The 23,944-nt window shown below is 40.6% G+C and overlaps 1 protein-coding gene across 4 annotated transcripts in view; it reads right to left on the bottom strand.

Annotated features, from left to right (window-relative positions):
* Nucleotides 1–23,944, bottom strand: part of PSD3 (pleckstrin and Sec7 domain containing 3) — an 857,533-nt gene that overhangs the window by 95,775 nt on the left and 737,814 nt on the right. For all 4 annotated transcript variants that reach the window (XM_077476201.1, XM_077476202.1, XM_077476203.1 and 1 more), the window contains one exon: nt 19,342–19,412. In XM_077476201.1, the coding sequence (XP_077332327.1) occupies nt 19,342–19,412 (71 nt within the window). The remainder of the gene's footprint in view (nt 1–19,341; nt 19,413–23,944) is intronic.

Here is a 23,944-nt window from a genome sequence, read left to right as displayed (position 1 = left end):
CTGCAAAGGTAAAGCATAATGGACTACTATGCATCGCATAGTAGTGCATTATGTGTCACTTACCTAACACAGGAGCCAGCGAAGTCACCGCTGTCCCCTTGTATACGGAGCCTCCATCTTCTCGGTGGGTCTCACTGCTCTGGTGCTGTCATTCGGCGAAGCCGCAATGACGTCACTCCCACGCATGCGCAGGGGAGCCGCCACTTGCGGCATATCGCCGTTGACAGAGGCGCGCTCAGTGTGTTTTGCCAAATATCTCCTAAACTGTGTAGGTTTAGGAGATATTTCTTGGACCTACAGGTAAGCCTTAATCTAGGCTTACCTGTAGGTAAAAGTGGGTTGTAAGGGTTTACAACCACTTTAAAAACAGGGGTTTAATCTGCACAAATTTGCAAATACATGTGTAAGCTACAGAGCCCTGCCAAGGCATCCTGGTATCTGTAGTCCTATCACTAACTGGTGAGTGACTCCACAATGGAAGCACATGCATTTTGTTGGCTAAATGGAGGGCATATGGACTGAAGGGAGCCCACCCCTTCTTAAAGGTACAGAGGCACACTGAACGCACAGCACAAAGCACAATGGCTGCAAAGGTGCCAGTGCATTGCCTGACCAATATAACAGTATTACAAAAAAGGAGTCCACTGCCCCCACCTATAACTGGCCATTGCAGCAAGCAGCATTGGAAGGCAACATATGATGGAAACAAAGCCAAGGATAAATCCAAGAAAAACTCCAAGCTTACTTAGCAACCAGCCCATGGACAACCAAATCAACCTGTCTAACAGTATGCATTAAAAACAGGGGTTTAGCCTGCACGAATTTTCAAATAAATGCATAAGTGGTGTGACTAGATCCTTGAACAGGTAATTGTCCTTCCAGTATTTATAGCTGCTGTCTTTTTTTTTTTTTTTCATACAGTCTGAAGATCATGGTTTGGTATGAAAGGCTACCATGTACAGCTATCCTAGTATCCCCATAACCCCAAAAAACCCCATTCTCGAGTCTGAAGATCATCTAAAATTTGTCACACATGATTAGATGTTCACATTATTTACTAATATTCACTTTTCTAGACTTTACATGTTTAGTAAATTAATCTTACTGTACATATTTTTGCTAAGTAGTTTTGTCTTTGTAATTTTTGTGTTTGCATATATTTTCCATACAATAATATTTTGTTAATATTATGTTTGTCCAAAAAGATTTTTGAGGAAAAAACATTGTGAATCAAAATATAAACAAAACAACATACAGTAGGTATAGAAACAAATCACCCCAATTAATCACATTTTGTTGCTGTGCAGCCTGAAATGAAGACAGACACAGTTTTTGTTTTATCCAGCTGTATTTACTAGTAGCACTTATAACATCCAAGTGAAAAGTAGAACACCAACACCCTTTAGTCTGTTGGGATATGTCTCTACTAACTTTGCAAATCTAGACTTTGCAATTTTTGCCCACTCTTGTTTGCAGAACTGCTCAAGTTCAGTTAAATTTGATGGTGACCATTTGTGAACTGCAGTTTTTAAGTCATTCCACAGATTTTGAATGGGGTTTAGGTCTGGGCTCTGACTAGGCCACGCAAGGACACTCACCATTTTCTCCTTCAACCACTGTGTGGTAATTTTTTCTGTGTGCTTTGGGTCGTTGTCATGTTGAAAGGTAAACCTTCTTCCCATTGACAACTTTCTGGCAGAGGGCAGCAGATCTTCCTCAAGAATTTGATGGTATTTTGCACCATCCATTTTTCCCACTCCAGTCCCTACTGCAGAGAAACACCCCCATAACAGGATATTACCACCTCCATGTTTTCCTTGTATGAATAGTGTTGTTTGGACGGTGAGCTGTACTGGATTTTTGCCAGACATGTTTGTTTGGTGTTGAGCCCAAATCATTCAGTTTTTTTTTTTTTACCATAACACCCTTTTTCAATGTGGCCTCAGAATCTTCAAGGTGCATTTAAAGCGGAGTTCCACTTAAAAAAAAAAGTCAGCAGCTATAAATGCTGCAACTGTTGACTTTTAACAATCGGACACTTACCTGTTCCGGGGTCCAGCGATGTGGGGGATCGAAGCCCTGCTCGTCTCCCCCTCCGCTCGGCAGCGCTGGCATTGTAACTGTGAGCACCTGGCTGTGGCTTCATAGCCGGGGATCCAGTGCGCATGCGCGAGCCTGTGACTGGCCACACAATCATCTGGGACCTGTGACGTGTCCCAGATGATTGCCTAGAGGGAGGGGGGAGAGTTGATCTCCCTTCCTGGGCAGAGGTAAGTGACGTCAAGAGCCCAGGCGTCGAAGGAGGCAGATTACAAGGGACCCCCTAGAAACAGGCATTAAAAAGGTGAGTGAATAACAATTTGCTCCAAATGTTTTTTTATTTTTTTATTTTTCATGCACATTAATGATTTCTTTTTTGTCGGGGAACTCCACTTTAAGGTGGTCCTAATTTTTTCAGACATGTTGGTGTATTTTTTCACTTGGATGTTAGAAGTTGCACTAGTAACTACAGCTGGATAAAACAAAAACTGCGTCTGTCTTCATTTCAGGCTGCAAAGCAACAAAATGTGATTTTAAAGGGGGCCATTCTTTTCTATACCTTTTTTCTTTTCTGTTTAAAATAATAATTTCCATGTTCAACGGGAAATTTTGTGACAGATCTGGTACAATACCTTAAGTGCCTAGAAAAAGCACTGTGAAAAAAAATGGGTTCCTGGAATTTACAGTATTTTATTAATAGCAGCTCTATCAGACTGAATCTATTTAAACCATATTCACTGCACCTTTATAAATCTATAATGCTACGTAAAAAATAAAAAAACAAAAAAGCCTAAAGAGGCTAATTGTAAATGCCAAATAGAATTCATGCTTTTCCTCACTCAAGCAGCACTAACACATCTGCTTCTGTTCTCAGACAGAACACTAGACCACTTACAGAGCAAAACTTGGCTTCTATACAGAGACCGAGGGATCGACATCATAAAACAACTGTGTGTGAAGGTGAAAGGAAATTATATTTGAAAAGCAAGTCTACTAAAGGAAGGGTTTAATTTGTGCATTTCAACTACAACCAAGCTGAAATGATGGGGAGAAACAAAGAAAAGACATGTATTGTTTAAAAGGACAAAGCAGAATAGATTTCTCACAGAAAAAAAAATTAAAAAATATTAGATTCTGTTAATAGGTATTCAAATATATTATAAGGGGCAAAAATGTACAACAAATCAAGATATCAAATATATGTATCAATGGACTTCATATCATAACATTTGGCAATTATAAGTGAGGATATTATGAAGAAAAATCATAAGCAGAGGTCACCTTCAGTGAAAACCACCTTTTAAAATACAAACTTGGTCTTGCCCCCTTTCACCTGTTTTTGAATGTCTTGGACAGCCCCACTAATCAATAGGGAGGCTTGGAAGGTGTAAGGGAAATTGGCCAAACACGAATTTGAAAAAGTCAAGATCTGCATACATCTGCAGATACCTATATCTCTGGAATTCATTAACAGGTTCCCGAACGGCACACGCCGATGTGCGTTGGCAGAATGGGCGTATCTGTATGGTGATTTAAATTTGCCACCATTCCATCGCATGCGAGCACCGGCCAGGACCTCCGTGAGTCGGGTCGCAGATCCCGTGTGATCGCCTCACGGAGAGGAAGAATGAGGAGATGCTAATGTAAACAAGCATCTCCCCGTTCTGCCTAGTGACAGTGTCCCTGAGCAGAGATCAGTGACATGTCACATGTAGCCACACCCTCCCACAGTTAGAATCACTACCCAACACACACTTAACCCCTACACTGCTAGTCTCATTTACACAGGAATCAGTGCATTTGTGTAGCACTGATTGCTATATAAATGACAATAGTCGCAAAAATGTGTCAAAAATGTCCGATGTGTCCGTCATAATGTCGCAGTTGTGATAAAAATCACTGATCACCGCCACTACTAGTAAAAAAATAAATATTAATAAAAATGCCATAAAACTATCCCCTAATTTGTAAATGCTATAACTTTTGCGCAAACCAATCAATAAATGCTTATTGCAATTTTTTTTTACCAAAAATATGTAGAATAATACGTATCGGCCTAAACTGAGGAAAAAAATGTTTTTTTTTTTTATATATATTTTTGGGGTATATTTATTATAGCAAAATGTAAAAAATACCGGGTTTTTTTCAAAATTATCGCTCTTTTTCTGTTTATAGCGCAAAAAATAAAAACGCAGGGGTGATCAAATACCACCAAAAGAAAGCTCTATTTGTGAGGGGAAAAAAAAAACACATCAGTTTTGTTTGGGAGCCACATCGCAGGACCGCGCAATTGTCAGTTAAAGCGACGTAGTGCCGAATCGCAAAAAGTGCTCTGGTCAGGAAGGGGGCAAAATCTTCTGGGTCTGAGGAGGTTCATTTTCACTGTTTTCAAAGGTAAACTCTTCAGCATATTTGTGCACCTAGGTTTGTGAATGTTACCTTAAATCAAGTATGACATATTTAAAAAAGGTTTGCTTAAAAGTACAGCAAATGTATTAATTGTAATTGTATTTATGGTTTCATCACATCAACTGAATAAAAGTTTAACCCCAAAATACTGAATCCTTTAGATCAGAAAAAGCTATATCTGTTCTCATATGTACTTTGGAGACTTTAGAATGTGGTTTTTGCATTTTGAGAAGCAATGCCAAAACAGTGCGAGAAGAACTGCCTTACAAAGGACGCAAAGCTTTTTTGGCCATATATCTTTTTTGGGTCAAAAGAGTGCACTTACTTTCGCAATTACACCAGAATCAGCAACCAGCGGGCTAAAGCCCGCTGTCAGCTGACGTAACCGAGCCGCTTCCTACTCTGGAAGAATCCTGACCATATTGTTGGGATCCACCTGAATATCTGATCAGCAGCTGGTTCAGCCTCTCAGCCGATGACAGCCGGAACCAGCTCCCCCTCCCCTGTCTAGCATTCCAGTGAGCGCTGGAGGGACAGAGCATAGAGCGGTGACTGACAGTCAGTGCTCTTTGCTCAAAGTGGACTAAGAACTGAGCGGTCCATGTGATCACTCAGGCTTAGAACTAGCAGGGGACAGCTGCAGCATGGAGGTAAGTATAGAGGTTTGTTTTTGTTTTGTTTTAAACCCTAAAGGTCTCCTTTAAATAAAAATGGCTTGGGCTGGAGTTGGAATTTAAAGAAAAGTCTACTGTCTTTCCCTAACAAATAATTTGAACCTGTTTACATAAAATAAAAACAGTGAAAGGCAGACCAGCCATATTTCATGAAAAGAATCTCATATCTCTAGTGGTATAAATAAATGTTTGTATAAACAGATACATCATAGCAATCTGCAGACATTTGTAATGGTTTGGTTACATGCCACATTGTAGTCACTGTCTGTAGTGTCTAATACATTACTTGCAGGAAGATATGAAAGATGACTAACAAATTAAATAGTTACACCAGTTCCAAAAACTATTATTCAATGGATGTAATTAAATGATTAATTCTACCATAAATGCACACACGGGGTGTTTTGTAGATTGCCAGCATTGTTAAAATCTGTGCTATCAAGGGAAATGAAAACAGACATTGTTTAAACGCATGACACTCGGCATTAAATCAATGGTCTTCAAAGTAGAGTTCTAATTCAATTCTGATGGTACAGCAATTCAAGGCAATGGTTTGCATTAGGCCAATTAATGCATGGGACATCATTCATCGGCTATTCATTAGAGGAACAAAAATCAAACTCACTGGATTCTTTTACATTAGATATTCAGCACTAACATACATAAGATAATGGCCTGTCTATGCATTGTGGTCAAATATATTTAGCTAAATGATTTGGAACAAGTTAAACACCTACTGTTGTGCTCATAAGTTTACATTCCCAGGCAGAATTTATGATTTCTTGGCCATTTTTCATACAATATGAATGATAACACAAAAACTTTTCTTTCACTCATGGTTAGTGTTTCACTGAAACCATTTATTATCAACTGCATTTACACTTTTTAAATCATAGTGGCAACAGAACCTACCCAAATGACCCTGATCAAAAACATATGAGCACAACTGTATATTATATACAAATGAGAAATAATCAAGACATCCAGACTATCGTATTGTTTGTATAAACAGAAATGTTATGGGACATTTAACTCTTTGTGACTGACTGCGCTGTGCTCTTACAATTAACAGGAAATAAAGGCCCACTCCAGTTAAAATTACACAATTATAAATGAAGCCTTGATAAACATACATATAGAAGGCAACTAGAGGGGGAGCCCAGATTAGGGGCTTTAATCCAAGTTCTCTGTAACTCACTGTGCCCAAACATTGTGCAGCTTTGCACAGGTTCACTGGAAGTCTACTTCCTGAAGCATGTGCTATGTAACGTCTCTCTGTTCTTACTCTGCTACCAGTCCCATTTCAGCTTCCAAAGCAGGCTATTATTTGGTAGCATATCAAGAACACCCTTATATGTCTGGTCATAGGATACACAGGGTTCTCTTCCTCATTGGATCTGCTCCAACACTAAGTAGGTCTAAATAATGCAGAGACTACTCTTTGCATCATTGTGAGAGCAGGATGCTATGGTAATTCCCCTTCTTGGGCATGTCTGTAATGCTCTGTGCTCACAGGATGTCCTCATTCTGCTGAGTCAAATGATATTGGGCTAACTACTGTTAACCACTGTAAGCATACCAGAATCCCCAGGTGAAGAGCATGTTGGGGAATATTTGTATTGTTCTGTTCTTCCCACATTTACCATTCCTTTTGCTAGTTTTAAAATTATCCAAAGCAGCTGGCATTTTCTGCTTTGCGGATTTAGTATAGACTAGCACTGGGACTGGGACTTCCTTGAGCATGTTTGGGCCTCTCGTGTGTTGCTGCAACTTTAACCCTTTTACTGAATATGTATAGTATAGTATATGTTCTGTATACAGTATACTAAGGTGCAGGAATAAGAGAAGCTTATGTTTACTTTACCAGGTTTACCTATGCCAGGTGTGCTTTGTACAGTATAAAAGATTTGGGCGCTTCCCAATCTCTGCATTGAAAGAATCTGAAATACTCAGCTCTGAGCACTTCAAAGTTTAGAGCTGTCAGTTCCTAGTCAGAATAGCTGGATAAATAGTATATTGGGAACCATCTGTCCCTGATCTGCTTGGGTAGAGTACAGATGTGGTATTGGAGGTCTAAAAGACTCCTGATGCCTCTTATAAAGAGGACCTGCCAAGGTCATTTGAGGCTTGACAAATTTGGCATCTATTTACTTTACATAGTCTTGCCTTTTTTATCTAATAGAATATATTTATTTTAGAGTATTTTTACTCATTTTGGATTTCATGGAACATTTAGCAGTTTTAAGTAAGTTTTCATATCAAAGATTAGCATTTTACAATGCATGTGAAAACTAGTTAAGCAGAATGGTTTAAGTATGATAACCTCCAGGTAAGACTGCTCTCACAAATTACGGTATTCCTGCATATTTGTCCTTTCTCTGGAAACTCTGGGAGTTTTGAGAGAGGGAACAGACTTTATATGGGGTGTTTTGATGCGGCGCCATGGTTTCACATTCATTTGCAAATGTATGCAAACAAAAATCCTGGTTTTTAACCTAAATGTTAAAATACTTTTTACATACTAACCAGAGAGTTTATCTTTTTTTTTATCAAAAAGAAAGTTTATTGAACAAAAAATAGCAGCACATAGTGTACAATTCAGGGAAATTATGTTCATATAGAATCCCCAGCATACAGCAATTGGGATCCAAGGAGATGGTGGTTTGACACACCATGTTAATAGTATCTACAATGTCAGACCAGTAAAAGTGTAGGAGAGTAGATTGTGGCGCTAAACCCAAAACCTTTATATTATGTATTGTAAATACCCAATCCTCAACAAAGGAGTTATATATACTAACTTATATAATATTCTATGTCTGGTACATGCTGAATTATTTTGTATTTATCTGGTAATTATCATATGAATAGGATGTTGTTAGTGGTGTGTAAGTAACTGGCTTGCTTATGGAATGGGTTGCAGCGCTCCACGTCCTAACAAATTAATAAATAAATTTGCAGGACAGATTAGTATATACCCTTCCCCTTCCGTGTTTCCCTCTATGTGCGCCCAAATAAGAAGTTCTAAATATTAGGGGAGGAGGGCATCAGCGTAAACATGGGCGTTGGCTGTGATGTAAGGGATTTCCGCATCCAAAATGGCGCCTTTTGGTTCGCTCAAGCGCAGTGGAGCACTGCACCCTATTTAAATCGGAAGGTGCACCAATATGGCCGCTCCAGAAGACGTCAGTCTGATAAAACGCGTAGGGCGTGGTCATGTTACGTGCATCTTTCTCACAGCTAGCAGCGGCTGGCGGATCTTTGTAAACAAAGAGAGTTTTCATTCCCTATAAGTGAGTAGGTTTTTTGTTTTAAATAAAGTGGATTGTATATACATACTACACTATGGATATGTTTCTTCCTTTAATATATATACCAACGGAGGTTTAATACGATCGGATGATTGAACATCCCCCCAGCGCATCATCAGCATATGCCAGATAGCAGCACAGTGGCTCATACTGTGAAAGCCCATCTACCCCAGTTGGGGTATGAGTTCAGGTGAGAGCATTCACATTATCATAGCACTGAGCGGCGCACCGGGGAAGATTGTTTTCCTTTCTGAAGACACCAGCACCTTTGCACTAGTCACTTTATTTCACCGCTATATGGGACATTCTCTCAATGTTTTTTGAATGTGTTTTTGAATGAATTTCATTATGTACAATGTTTTTTGAATGAACTTTATAACGTTCGATGGTCACCTTTAATTTAATTTTGTTTGCACACCTGTCAGCACATTTGTGTTAGCACATGTTTATTATATGAATTATTATCATTATTTATTTAGTTTGTAATTAATAATTCATTATATATATATATATATATATATATATATATATATATATATATATATATATATACATACATACATACACATATTTTTTTTTGGGCACTAATACACCTAAGTATGAGCATGTACCAGACATAGAATATTATAAAAGTTAGTATATATAACTCCTTTGTTGAGGATTGGGTATTTACAATACATAAAATACATAATATAAAGGTTTTGGGTTTAGCGCCACAATCTACTCTCCTACACTTTTAATCATAGTACCCTCTCCCCCTTTTTTGGGGTGGAGGTTTCTAAGTAGAGGCAGCTCTAACCCATTTTCTATTAATTTTCTGTGTAGTCCGTAGCGCAACTCTATTCATTTACTCATACCAATGTTAGACCAGTAGCGGTGTAACTTAAAACAACCCCATATCAAATGGATGGGATCATCCTAGGCAGTTGTGCACTTAAAAAACAATTTCAATGGGGTATAATGCTCCCTAATAACAATTTAAAGCTGGGAAAGTCAATGTGTGCAATTTAGGGAGCTAGCAGGCCCAGACACTATCCTATTGGTTTTCCTTAAAAGCGCCTACATCCTGTTCCCATTTTTCTTTAGCAGTACAAGGGTATCCTTCCAAGTGAGCAAGGAGGAGCACAGTGTAGCAGTGGGACATTAGTCCCTTGATCCCCTCAATAGACTGAACAAAATTAAACACAGGGGTAGGGGAGAAATGCCAATCTACTACTGAACCCTGAGCCTGTATAACATGGTGAAGTTGGAGGTCATAAAATTGCATAGTGCCTGGTAGATTGTATCTGGAGCACAACTCCACAACTTCTGTAGTTTTTTAGGTGGGCAGTGTTATTCCATATGGGGCTATATTCGTGAAACCAGTGACCTCCTGTAAGTATTAAACTTTTATTCAGACCTTCTGCATCAAGGAGTAAGTAGGGTAGAGCCTAGTTAATGTACTAAAGGTAAGGGAATCCAGGCTGCCATGTATGTCAGAGGATATGATATAGTGGAAAGTGTATTTTTCAATTGAAAAGTGTGCAAAAGGGGTAAAAACTCTGTGAAGTTATTATTGTCTGTGCCTTACTATCTTGGTGACAACCATCCATCATTTCTTGTCTTGCTGTAAGGAACAGAAGTTGAGGTAAAATCCCCCCACCAGGGTCACAAAAAGCAATAAAAATTTCACACAAATATTTATGTTGCCCTATTTTGTAAGTTTTCCCACTTACAAGGAAATTAAGGGTTCGTAATTTCTATCATAGGTGTAGTTTAACCACTTCGGGACCGCCGTATTGCCAATGTACGTCAACACAATGGCACAGGCAGGCAGAATCACGTAAATGTACGTGATTGCCTTCTAGCGGGTGGGGGGTCCGATCGGACCCCCTCCCGCTAGATACGGCGGTCCCTTTCGGTGCCGGAGCGATCGGCGATGAGGGGATGGCCGTTGGTTTCCGCCCATCCCCTCTCGATCGCTCCTGGCCAGTGACGAACTTCCTCCCCTGTGAAAATGTAAACACAGGAGGAGGAAGTGATGTCACACTCCTCGTGGCGGTCTTTTTGAACCGGACAGCGAGGAGTGAAGACGCAAGTAAGTGCACCAACAGTCCACTGACACATAGGTACACACAGGCACACATTTCACCCCAGTCACCCCCCGATCACCCCCCGCCCCCCCCCAGTCACAGTGTCACTAATGCAGTGTTCATTTATTTATTGATCACTACATTTAGTGTCAGTTGTGACTGTAAAAAGTGTCAGGGCAGCTAGTGTTAGGCCCCTTTAGGTCCAGGGTAGCCCCCTACCCCCCCCTAATAAAGGTTTAACCCTTTGATTGCCCTCCCAGTTAACCCTTTCACCCTCTTTTACCAGTGTCACTAAGCGATCGTTTTTCTGATCGCTGCAATAGTGTCACTGGTCCCGCTAGGAAGCTAGTTTTTTTTTAGGTTCAACGCCAGGTTTTTATACCGTTAGGTACCCCGATATATAACCTAATAAAGGTTTTAACCCTTTGATTGCCCCTAGAGTTAACCCTTTCACCAGCGATCGCTGCATAAGTGTCACTGGTGACGCTGGTTAGCCAGTTAGTTATTTAGGTTCCCCGTCAGCTTTTTATAAAGCTTCAGGTACCCCCATATAAATACCCAATAAAGGTTTTAACCCCTGATTGCCCTTAGTTAACCCTTTCACCAGTGATCACCGTATAAGTGTTACGGGTGACGCTGGTTTGGTAGTTCGCTTTTTATAGCATCAGGGCACCCGCCATTTATTACCTAATAAAGGTTTAACCCCCTGATCACCCGGCGGGTGATATAAATTTGGTTTTAGGGTCAGAAAGGGTCTGCGTCGCCCCAGGCAGTGCTAGGTTAGTGCCAGCACCGCTAACACCCACGCGCAAAGCATACACCTCCCTTAGTGGTATAGTATCCGAACAGATCAATATCTGATCTGATCAGATCTATACTAGCGTGCCCAGCAATTTAGGGTTCTAAAAAAACGCATTGTTAGCAGGATCAGCCCAGATACCTGCTAGCACCTGCGTTTTGCCCCTCTGCCCAGCCCAGCCCAGCCCAGCCCACCCAAGTGCAGTATCGATCGATCACTGTCACTTACAAAACACAACACACATAACTGCAGCGTTCGCAGAGTCAGGCCTGATCCCTGCGATCGCTAACAGTTTTTTTTGGTAGCGTTTTATACAGTCGCTGACAGGCTAGGTGCTTTTTTACCTGTGAGTCTCACTACTGTACCCCTAAATTTAGAGCCCAAAATGGCAAAGCGAAGGTACACTAGTGAAGAGGCCTACACGTTTCTGAGCATGACAGATAGTGAAGAGGAAGACACTGATCTGTCAGAATCAGGCTCAGAATACGAACCTGTAGAGGACAGCGCCTCCATGTCAGATAGCTCTGACGACGAAGAAGAGGTCCCTGCTATTGTCAGGCGTACCCGGCCCCGATTTTCTGATGTTGTTGAGGTGCAGGAACCGGAAGTCCCTCGTATGGAGTATAGAGCCAGTACTAGCGCCGCTCATCCTTTTGGTAAACTGGCAAGCACCAGCGGCCTAGTACACCCTGGGCGTACATCCAGCACTGCAGTATCACGTGGTGACGTGGCGAGTCCCATAAGTGCAGTTCAAGCTGGCGAGGTGGCAAGCACAAGTAGTGTCCCGCTGCCACCAAGAAGAAGAAGACAAAGACAGGCCCGTCGTACCCATAGTGCCCTTCCTGCAGAATTCGCCTATCCCAATTGGGTGCCCACCACTTCTGCAGAACCCGTACTTCCCCCATTCACTGCCCAACCCGGTATTCAGGTGGATACAGATGATTTTACGCCACTCGATTTTTATTCTCTGTATCTCACGGAAGATCTCTATAGATCTATTGTGGACCAAACCAATTTATATGCTGGTCAACGCATCGCCGCTAATCCCCAGTTGCCGTCTCTTGCCAGAGATTGGAAACCAGTTACGGTTTCCGAATTTAAGTCGTTTCTGGGCCTTTCCCTCAACATGGGCACACACAAATTTATGCGGATGCGGGCTTATTGGTCCACGCATCCGGCTGACCACATGCCCCTGTTCTCTAACTCCATGCCCAGGGCACGATACGAGCAGATCTTGCGGTTCTTGCACTTCAGTGACAATGAACTTTGTCGTCCACGTGGAGACCCTGAATACGATCGGCTCTACAAAATTCGGCCCCTCATAAACCACTTCAACCAACGTTTTGCAGACTTGTTTATTCCCCAAAAAGTTGTCTGCGTTGATGAGTCCCTGGTTAAGTTTACTGGTCGCTTGTCATTCAAACAGTACATTCCCAACAAGCGTACCAGGTACGGGGTCAAGCTCTATAAGTGCTGTGACAGGGCCACAGGCTATGCATGGAGCTTTATGGTTTATGAGGGTAAAGATAGTTACGTAGAGCCGGAGAACTGCCCTGATTACATAGGAAGCGCTGGCAAGATAGTGTGGAAATTGGTGTCACCCTTATTCGGAAAGGGGTACCACTTGTACGTGGACAACTATTACACCAGCGTGCCACTGTTTAGTCATTTATTTGATAATCAGATTGGAGCATGTGGCACCGTGCGACCTAATCGCCGGGGCTTTCCCCAGCGGCTTGTAGATTCCCGTCTTAGGCTGGGGGAGAGAGCCTGCTATCGGTGTAATAATTTGCTCGCTATGAAGTGGAGGCATAATAAGAATGTTTTCGTTCTTACCTCCCTTCATGCAGACACGACGGTCCAAATTTCTACGGCGACTGGTATTGTGGAGAAACCCCTCTGTGTCCACGAATATAACAAAAATATGGGAGGGGTGGACCTCAATGACCAGATGTTAGCGCCGTATCTAACTTCCCGTAAGACCAGACGCTGGTACAAAAAAGTGTCTGCTTACTTATTTCAATTGGCTTTGCTGAATGCTTTTGTGCTATACAAAGCTTCAGGCGGAACATTAACCTTTCTTTTCTTCCAAAGAGAGGTTGTCACAGAGCTTCTGTTTCCAGACGGTTCTGTACCTCACCATTCCCAACCAAATGCAGTAAGCCGGCTGTATGAGAGGCATTATTCTTATGTCCTCCCGAGTACCCCTACCCAACGAGCCCCCCAAAAAAGATGTCGTGTCTGTAGCAAGCGCGGATATAGGCGTGACACCCGTTCTTATTGTCCACGCTGTCCTGACCAGCCTGGTCTTTGTCAGGGTGAGTGTTTTGAACGCTACCACACACTAGTGAAGTATTAGCGTAGGGTACAGCATTTCACAGGCTAGGCACACTAACACAGGGTCTCCCAAGATGCCATCGCATTTTGAGAGACCCGAACCGTTACAGTTACAGTTTACAGTTCAAAAAAAAGTGTATAAAAAAAAAAAAAAAAAAAAAAAGTAAAATAAAAAAACCAAAAAAAATATAAAATATAAAAACCAAAAATAGTTGTCGTTTTATTGTTCTCTCTCTCTCTCTCTCTCTCTCTCTCTCTCTCTCTTCTCTCAAATTTTTTATACTTTACTGTTTACTGTGTTATTGTTAACCATTTTTCATGTTTTCAGGTACGCCATTCAGCTGCAGCGTGGATTTATTTATCTTGACAGCAACAGCGTTTGCTCCCACGATACATAAAGCCGCGACTCCAGTGCTGTAGGAGGTGATTTCACCACCACAGTTAAAAAAGAGCATATATGCCGAAGCATGGGGGCATAAGGGGTGGAGGAGCGATTTTGCTCCTAATGCCGCGTACATACGGTCAAAATTCCGACGGAGGGCTTGCCCGTGGAAAAGTTTGAACGTATGTACGCAGCATAACTTTTTTGCGGGAGGATGCCCCCATGCTTCGGCATATATATATTTTAGGCACAGGTTGTGTTAAAAAATGTTTTATTTTTTACTGTTTTTTTTGGCAATTGCTTTGCAGGTATGGTATGGTAAGGTTTTACTGGGATGTTACTTTGTTTTAACGTTAACCATAATTTGCTTAGCAGGTACGCCATTCAGCTGCAGCGCGGATTTATTTATCTTGACAGCAACAGCGTTTGCTCCCACGATACATAAAGCCGTGACTCCAGTGCTGTAGGCGGTGATTTCACCACCACAGTTAAAAAAGAGCATATATGCCGAAGCATGGGGGCATAAGGGGTGGAGGAGTGATTTTGCTCCTAATGCCGCGTACATACGGTCAAAATTCCGACAGGGGCCTTGCCCATGGAAAAGTTTGAACGTATGTACGCGGCATAACTTTTTTGCGGGAGGATGCCCCCATGCTTCGGCATATATATATTTTAGGCACAGGTTGTGTTAAAAAATGTTTTATTTTTTACTGTTTTTTTTGGCAATTGCTTTGCAGGTATGGTATGGTAAGGTTTTACTGGGATGTTACTTTGTTTTAACGTTAACCATAATTTGCTTAGCAGGTACGCCATTCAGCTGCAGCGCGGATTTATTTATCTTGACAGCAACAGCGTTTGCTCCCACGATACATAAAGCCGTGACTCCAGTGCTGTAGGCGGTGATTTCACCACCACAGTTAAAAAAGAGCATATATGCCGAAGCATGGGGGCATAAGGGGTGGAGGAGTGATTTTGCTCCTAATGCCGCGTACATACGGTCAAAATTCCGACAGGGGGCTTGCCCATGGAAAAGTTTGAACGTATGTACGCGGCATAACTTTTTTGCGGGAGGATGCCCCCATGCTTCGGCATATATAAATGGTGCATGTATGTCCATCATTAGAAGTGGGTGGATGAAGGGAGGTATCTAATGGTGGGCATACCCACCGATCAATCTCTTTTTTTTCGTTCAGACAACATGACTCTCAGTAAATAGCTTGGGGTGTCTACTTTCCAAAATGGGGTAATTTGGGGGGATTTTGTGCTATTTTGGCATTTTATGGCCTTTGCACCCTTAGAAATCCTGAAGGTGGTGATTGGTTTTCGGGGTGCCGTACGCGACTAGACTCCCAAAAAGTCCCACACATGTGGTATCCCCATACTCGGGAGAAGTAGCCGAATATATTTTGGGGTGCAATTCCACATATAACCATAGCATGTGTGAGCAATATATCATTTAGTGACAACTTTGTGCAAAAAAAAAAAAGTTTGTAATATTCCCGCAACTTGTGGCAAAATATAAAATATTCCATGGACTCAACATGCCTCTCAGTAAATAGCTTGGGGTGTCTACTTTCCAAAATGGGGTCATTTTGGGGGGTTTTGTGCTATTTTGGCTTTTTATGGCCTTCGAAACTGTGATAGGTAGTGAGGGGTAAAATCAAAAATTTGCACCCTTAGAAATCCTGAAGGTGGTGATTGGTTTTCGGGATGCCGTGCGCGACTATACTCCCAAAAAGTCCCACACATGTGGTATCCCCGTACTCGGGAGAAGTAGCGGAATATATTTTGGGGTGCAATTCCACATATAACCATGGCATGTGTGAGCAATATATCATTTAGTGACAACTTTTTGTACATTTTTTTTTTTTTTTTTTTTTTAGTCATTATTCAATCCCTTAGGACAAAAAAAATAAATATTCAATGGGCTCAACATACCCATCAGCAGTTTCCTTGGGGTGTCTACTTTCCAAAATGGGGTCATTTGGGGGGGTTTTGTGCCATCTTGGCATTTTATGGCCGTCAAAACTGTGATAGGTAGTGATAGGTAGTGAGGAGTAAAATAAAAAAATTATGCCCTTAGAAATCCTGAAGGCGGTGCTTGGATTTCGGGGTCCCGTACGCGGCTAGGCTCCCAAAAAGTCCCACACATGTGGTATCCCTGTACTCAGGAGAAGCAGCAGAATGTATTTTGGGGTGTCATTTCACATATGCCCATAGCATGTGTGAGCAATATATCATTTAGTGACAACTTTGTGCAAAAAAAAAAAAGTTTGTAATATTCCCGCAACTTGTGGCAAAATATAAAATATTCCATGGACTCAACATGCCTCTCAGTAAATAGCTTGGGGTGTCTACTTTCCAAAATGGGGTCATTTTGGGGGGTTTTGTGCTATTTTGGCTTTTTATGGCCTTCGAAACTGTGATAGGTAGTGAGGGGTAAAATCAAAAATTTGCACCCTTAGAAATCCTGAAGGTGGTGATTGGTTTTCGGGATGCCGTGCGCGACTATACTCCCAAAAAGTCCCACACATGTGGTATCCCCGTACTCGGGAGAAGTAGCGGAATATATTTTGGGGTGCAATTCCACATATAACCATGGCATGTGTGAGCAATATATCATTTAGTGACAACTTTTTGTACATTTTTTTTTTTTTTTTTTTTTAGTCATTATTCAATCCCTTAGGACAAAAAAAATAAATATTCAATGGGCTCAACATACCCATCAGCAGTTTCCTTGGGGTGTCTACTTTCCAAAATGGGGTCATTTGGGGGGGTTTGTGCCATCTTGGCATTTTATGGCCGTCAAAACTGTGATAGGTAGTGATAGGTAGTGAGGAGTAAAATAAAAAAATTATGCCCTTAGAAATCCTGAAGGCGGTGCTTGGATTTCGGGGTCCCGTACGCGGCTAGGCTCCCAAAAAGTCCCACACATGTGGTATCCCTGTACTCAGGAGAAGCAGCAGAATGTATTTTGGGGTGTCATTTCACATATGCCCATAGCATGTGTGAGCAATATATCATTTAGTGACAACTTTGTGCAAAAAAAAAAAAGTTTGTAATATTCCCGCAACTTGTGGCAAAATATAAAATATTCCATGGACTCAACATGCCTCTCAGTAAATAGCTTGGGGTGTCTACTTTCCAAAATGGGGTCATTTTGGGGGGTTTTGTGCTATTTTGGCTTTTTATGGCCTTCGAAACTGTGATAGGTAGTGAGGGGTAAAATCAAAAATTTGCACCCTTAGAAATCCTGAAGGTGGTGATTGGTTTTCGGGATGCCGTGCGCGACTATACTCCCAAAAAGTCCCACACATGTGGTATCCCCGTACTCGGGAGAAGTAGCGGAATATATTTTGGGGTGCAATTCCACATATAACCATGGCATGTGTGAGCAATATATCATTTAGTGACAACTTTTTGTACTTTTTTTTTTTTTTTGTCATTATTCAATCCCTTAGGACAAAAAAAATAAATATTCAATGGGCTCAACATACCCATCAGCAGTTTCCTTGGGGTGTCTACTTTCCAAAATGGGGTCATTTGGGGGGGGTTTGTACTGCCCTGCCATTTTAGCACCTCAAGAAATGAGATAGGCAGTCATAAATTAAAAGCTGTGTAAATTCCAGAAAATGTACTCTAGTTTGTAGACGCTATAACTTTTGCGCAAACCAAAAAATATACGCTTATTGACATTTTTTTTACTAAAGACATGTGGCTGAATAAATTTTGCCCTCAATGTATGACTAAAATTTAGTTTATTCGATTTTTCTTATAACAAAAAGAAGAAAATATCATTTTTTTTCAAAATTTTCGCTCTTTTTCCATTTATATCGCAAAAAATAAAAATCGCAGAGGCAATCAAATACCATCAAAAGAAAGCTCTATTTGTGGGAAGAAAAGGACGCAAATTTCGTTTGGGTGCAATATTGCATGACCGCGCAATTACCAGTTAAAGCAGCGCAGTGCGAAATTGCAAAAACACCTCTGGTCCTTAAGGTATTTATTGGTCCGAGGCTGAAGTGGTTAAATGATAGAGACAGAATAACAACCAAAAATCCAGAAAAAACGTGATACAAATGTTCTAAATTGAGCTGCAGTTCAGTGAGTAAAAAAAAAAAAAAAAAGGATTTTTTATCGCCAAGCATAACATGATTTAGTACTTGATGGAGAACCCCTTGGTTGGCAAGCACAGAGGTAAGATGTTTCTTGTAGCTGTTTACCAGGTTTGCACACATCTCAGGAGGGATTGTGGTCCACTAAATCCTTAAGGTTTCTTGGCTGTCTATTGGCAACTCAAAGTTTCAGCTCCCTCCATAAATTTTCTATAGGACTGGGTTCTGGAGATTGGCTAGGCTACTTCATGACCTTAATGTGAGCCACTCCTTTGTTTGCCTTGGCGGTATGTTTTGGGTCATTGTCATGCTAGAAAACCCATCTATGACCTATCTTCGGTGTTCTGGCTGAGTAAAGAAGGTTCTCATCTAAGATTTTACAATACATGGCCCCCGTCCATTGGCCCCTCGATACAGCAAAGTTAGCCTGTACCTTTAACAGAGAAATAACCCCAAAGCATAATGTTTCCACCTCTGTGCTTGACTGTAGGGATGATATTCTTAGGGTCATAGCCAGCATTTTTGTTCCTCCAAATACGGCGAGTCGAGTCAATGCCAAAGAGCTCAATTTTGGTCTCATCTGACCAAAGCACTTTCTCCCAATCCTTCTCTGAATCATTTAAATGTTCATTGGCAAACTTCAGACAGGGCTGTACATGTGCCTTCTTGAGGAGGGGGAGCACCTTCTTAAATTGACAGGACTAATCTTTGTACCACATGCTGTGGCTAGTCTATGGGAGCCAGAATTATTGTTGGTTGGTAGGGGGTCACATACTTATTTTACTCAGTAAATTGCAACTTAATTTATAACATTTGCTTCATGTGTTTTTTTGTGGATTTGTGGTTGATATTCTGTCGCTATCATTTAAAATACACCTATGATAAAAATTATAGACCCTTCATATCTTTGTAAGTGGAAAAACAAAATCTGCAGGCGATCAAATACTGTAAATATGTTCCCCACTGTATAGTCTCTTGTCTTAAACTGTAGCCATGTTATTATGTAAATTGTTGTGCATTAACACTATATACTGAATAAATTGCTATTTATTCTGAAAGGATCCTATACAAAAAAACAAAACTGTTCTCTGGTAGTTCTATAACTTTTTTCAAATGGCTATAAATCTTAGGATAGTATTTCATATACAATATTGTTTAAAGTCTTACCTGAGGCATACGTTATAGATTTTTTAAGGTCTTACCTTTTGCAAGTAAAGAACAGTTCCCTTTAAAATGGCATAAAATGTTTTCCATCCTCGTTTTCCCCTAGGAGCTGCAAGTAAGAAAAAACAACAAAAAAAAACATAAATATAAGTCCTCACTGCCTCAGTTGATTTTTTTGTTATTGCATCATATCAAACATGGTTTCAAAAACGATTCTAAATAGCACAATATATTATTTAAAATGCATTTTGATAAAAATAAATAAAAAATAAATGTTGAAACAATAAAAAAAATTGCATTGGGACTATATGGAGAATATTTTATATTTTACACTGCTAGTTACATGTGAGATATATATATACAAATACAGTATCTCACAAAAGTGAGTACACCCCTCACATTTTTGTAAATATTTTATTATATCTTTGTGACAACACTGAAAACATTACAATGCTACAGTGTAAAGTAGTGAGTGTACAGCTTGTATAACTAAATTTGCTGTCCTCTCAAAATAACGCAACACACAGCCATTCATGTCTAAACCGCTGGCAACAAAAGTGAGTACACCCCTAAGTGAAAATGTCTAAATTGGCCCCAATTAGCTCCCCGATGTCATGTGACTCCTTAGTGTTACAAGGCTCAGGTGGATGGGGAGCAGGTGTGTGTTAAATTTGGTAAAACATACGCGAACATGTCAACAATATAAAAAAAGGGTTTGTTAAGCATAGCCTATCCAGGCATTATAGAGTGGTTCACAATCAAGACATCACATGTTTGAAGTTTTGTGGTATAGGTAGGGTACTACTCCCTCTATCTAAATCTCACTAAAGCTATTTCACAAAATTAAACCAAATGGATTTATTTGCTCAATACAATGAATCCTAAGGGGTTGAACACAGAGCTGGACCTCAATTGTTTTTTATTGAACTGGTGATTTAGTGCATGTTAACTGGTTTTTATTGTTGTCAATTTTATTTTAATTTTCACTTTCTATTTTCATTTTAATTTTATTTTTACTTGTATTCTATTTTTATTTTCATTATTTTCATTTTTCTTTTAATTATTTAAAAAAATCTTTTTTTTTTCATTTTTTTTCATTTTTATTTTATTAAAATTTTATGTTCATTTTTCTCATTTTCTGTTTCAATATATTTATTGAATTTTTGGATAAACAAGAGATTCATAAACAAGATTGAGCAGGGGCTAGAAATGTGTAAAAATGACCAATGATCAATATTGTTCACAATTATCCTATGACATAGCGAAAATAGGGGATAGTATAAAAAAATGAATACTGCATAAAATGTCATACCCCCAAAATCGTTGCCGAAGGGGGGCTCTTCTACAGCAACCCCCCTCTGTATGAGGCAATGGAAGGAACCACGATAGTGAGAAACCAGAAAGAAAGCGAGAAGAGCGAAAAGGCAGAGAGAGAGGGTCATAGATAGGAGAAGGGGGAAAGGGAAGGGGAGAACTCAGACTCAGGAGCCCCACAGAAGGGAATAAGACAAGGCCCAAATAGGACACTTGGAGTGTTGGGAACTCATAAGAGATCCATGATTCCCAAACTATGAGAAATTTGGCATGCGAGTCATTCACAATACTGGACATTCATTCCTGAAGCAACATAGCAGTCATACATGTCCTCACTCCTTGAAAAGATATGCGTTGGGTCTTCCAGGCTTGAGCTATAGTCCATTTAGCCTCTATAAAGAGGTAAGTGGCCAGCTTCTGCTGTGGCGCAAATAAACCATGTATTGGACAATGTAATAGGGCCAACTTAGCATCCCTACATACCATTAGATGGAAAAGGGTCTGGAGAAAGCCAAAAAATCTAGACCAGAACCCCACCAGTCTTGGGTAGGACCACCAGGCATGTACGGCATTCCCCCACTGTCCACAGTTGCAGAAACATCTATCAGTATTTCCCAGGAAAGCATGAGCTGTGCGGGCCAGGACCCAGTACCATCGGAATAGGACCTTATATGCTGCTTCCAGGATGTTTGTGTTAAATGAGCGTTTGGCCACCATTTTCCAGACCTTACTCTAGTCTTCTAGGTCTGTGGGGGACTGGAGGTCCCAGTCCCATTGGGCCATATAAGAGAGGGGAGCTGATGAGGAATGTCCATTTAAAGATGCATAGATAGCCGAAATGAGGCCAGGGACCCAGGAGCATGATGACATGCATGTTTAAAAAAGGTCTATTGAAACGGGTAAGTGGACGTGTGGCACAAGGCAGTAATCCAGTGTTTCAATTGAAGGAAGCGATAATGTTCTCTAGCCGGTGTGTCATGTGTTTCTAGGATGGCCTCCCAAGAAAGACAGGAGCAGGAGGAAAGAAAGTTTTGAACCCGTGGGTAGCCATGAGAGAGCCACCAAGAGAATGCCTGATACTCCTCAAGGCCTGGGGGGAAAAGAGGATTGTGAGTGATAGGGGGTAGTGGTTCTCATTTATTTTTGTCACAAATTGAATGCTGTATTTATTCTATTTTAATTACCTCATGTGGTTTAGTAGAATAATAATTATGATTGATAGACCTGTCAGGGTATATTTTCTATTGGTAATGCAACACAGTCATGGTCAGGATTGTCTTCCGTTTTGATGAGAGGAAGTTCCCTTTATGGGTGTATTTGAAGCCGAGTACACCCAAGGGAAATGAGGTATGGTCATGTGAACAAGCTGAGCCCGTGCATGACATCTCATGCTAATGAGGTAACGTTTCCTGTTTGGGTGTATTCGAGGTCGGGTACACACGGGGGGGGGGGGGGGGGGAGTGTCATGGTCATGTGAGAGCCCACACTTGGCTATAAGTATCTCTTGTCTTTGATAACAAGTTTTTTTTTAGGATTTTAAGTGAGACGCATGATAACACGCATCTCCACCCCTAATCAGGTACATAAGGAATAGGTTGGGACTTTGAATGAGATATATATATTGTGGCTGTTCGAAGGAATCAATGTAAAAGCATATATTAGTATTTATTTATTGTGGCTGATCGAAGGAGTCAATGTAAAAGCATATATTAGTATTTATTTGTTAGCCATGATGGAATAGACACAAAAAGTACATGCATATAAAGACACATACTGTAATATTACAAAGCATGTAACAAAGTCAGTTACATGTTGAAAACCATAAGCAAAATGTACAAATACGATGTTCTCAATGGTAAAAATCACTATAACAATTGTAGTCAAAGGTAGTGCCTGAATGCACAGATCATGTAGGTATATATGAATTGCATCTAGGTTAAGTCCAACATCTGGGGTACAGTGAGCGGTTGTCCGTCCTGACTCTGGCGTCCACCCTGTATGTCATGCCTGCGAGACGCTGGGAGCATTTAAATACTTTTTCTTCATTGACAGCTAGTCATCTGGCTAGTACACATCCTGTGCAATTTGCACTCCAGATTCCTGGCTTCTATTCTCATGTCAGCAGTAGTAGCTAACCATCACCATTAGTACCACACTTATTTTATATGTGGTTTTGGATCCCGGGGTCTCACTATTCCCTAGGGATTTTTGCTGCCTCACACATTAGTTGCATTTACCATCTGGTTTGGGCCCCCTTTTTGTTGACAGGACGCATATATATATATTTTTCACTTTTTTGGCATTTATATTTTTTTATTGATACACAGAATGGAGCCCACTTGTCCCATTGTTCCAGACACTTTGGTGCACACTTACACACATACTCCCTGTGCCTCCATCGGACCCTGTCAGCACAACTTCTAGGCCAGGCACATTCAATGGCCTAGGCTCTTTTGGTGTGTGCTCCACACTAAGCAGATATAGGAGTCTTGAAGGGATGGTTAACCTTACCTTGCCTTTATTCATTACCATTTCTTTTCAATTTTGGTCTACTGGTCTACTTTGACATACTTACATTTCTTTGTAGAGCTATCATGCATACGCCCCTGAAAATTGGATATATTCCATTAAACACGCCGGCCTTAACCTAGATGCAATTTATATATACCTACATGATCTTTAGATTCAGGCACTACCTATGACTACAATTGTTATATTATAGTGATTTTTACCATTGAGGACAAGCATTGTGTGTGATGTCCTTTGGTCAATAAAATCCCTGAAATTATGAATTCATGCTAAAAATTTACCAGGAAAAGACTGGAACACTGTTTACCTACTCCAGGTAATAAAAGAACAGACAGTGAAGGATGCTTGGAATGACATAACAGATACAGTGATTTGGTTTGTAGACCAGGAACAAACTGCAGCACAGTGGATGGTATTGGAATATCTGACTATTTCAAATAGTGTAGAAGATGCTCAAGAGAACCAAGTAAATAGCAAACTGCGATTTCCTGTGTTGGGATAGCCCTGCTACAGAAACAGTTGTGGAAAACTATGTTCCCAATTTTGTATGTATTTAAAGGCTTAGTTTAACATTATTGAAGCTTCCAAGCGGCTTTGTAAAGTTCTGCTTACCCCAATAATATATAGGAACATCTACCCAATAGATATTCTTTTTATAACCCTAAATTGTTCCACATTTACAAGTTTGTCTCATTATAGGTACTTAAGGGAAGAAAAAGGACTATGGTTTGGGCAAAAAAAAAAAAAAAAACACGTATGCATGACATATTTGCAATACATGCACATTTCCCTATGCTT

Source organism: Lithobates pipiens, unplaced genomic scaffold, assembly GCF_037356315.1.
Source record: "Lithobates pipiens isolate NorthernLeopardFrog02 unplaced genomic scaffold, aLitPip1_a1.2 Scaffold_13, whole genome shotgun sequence".
Taxonomy (NCBI): Eukaryota; Metazoa; Chordata; class Amphibia; order Anura; family Ranidae; genus Lithobates; species Lithobates pipiens.
Note: the sequence above shows the minus strand (reverse complement) of the source record. Positions and strands in the feature narration are given on the sequence as shown.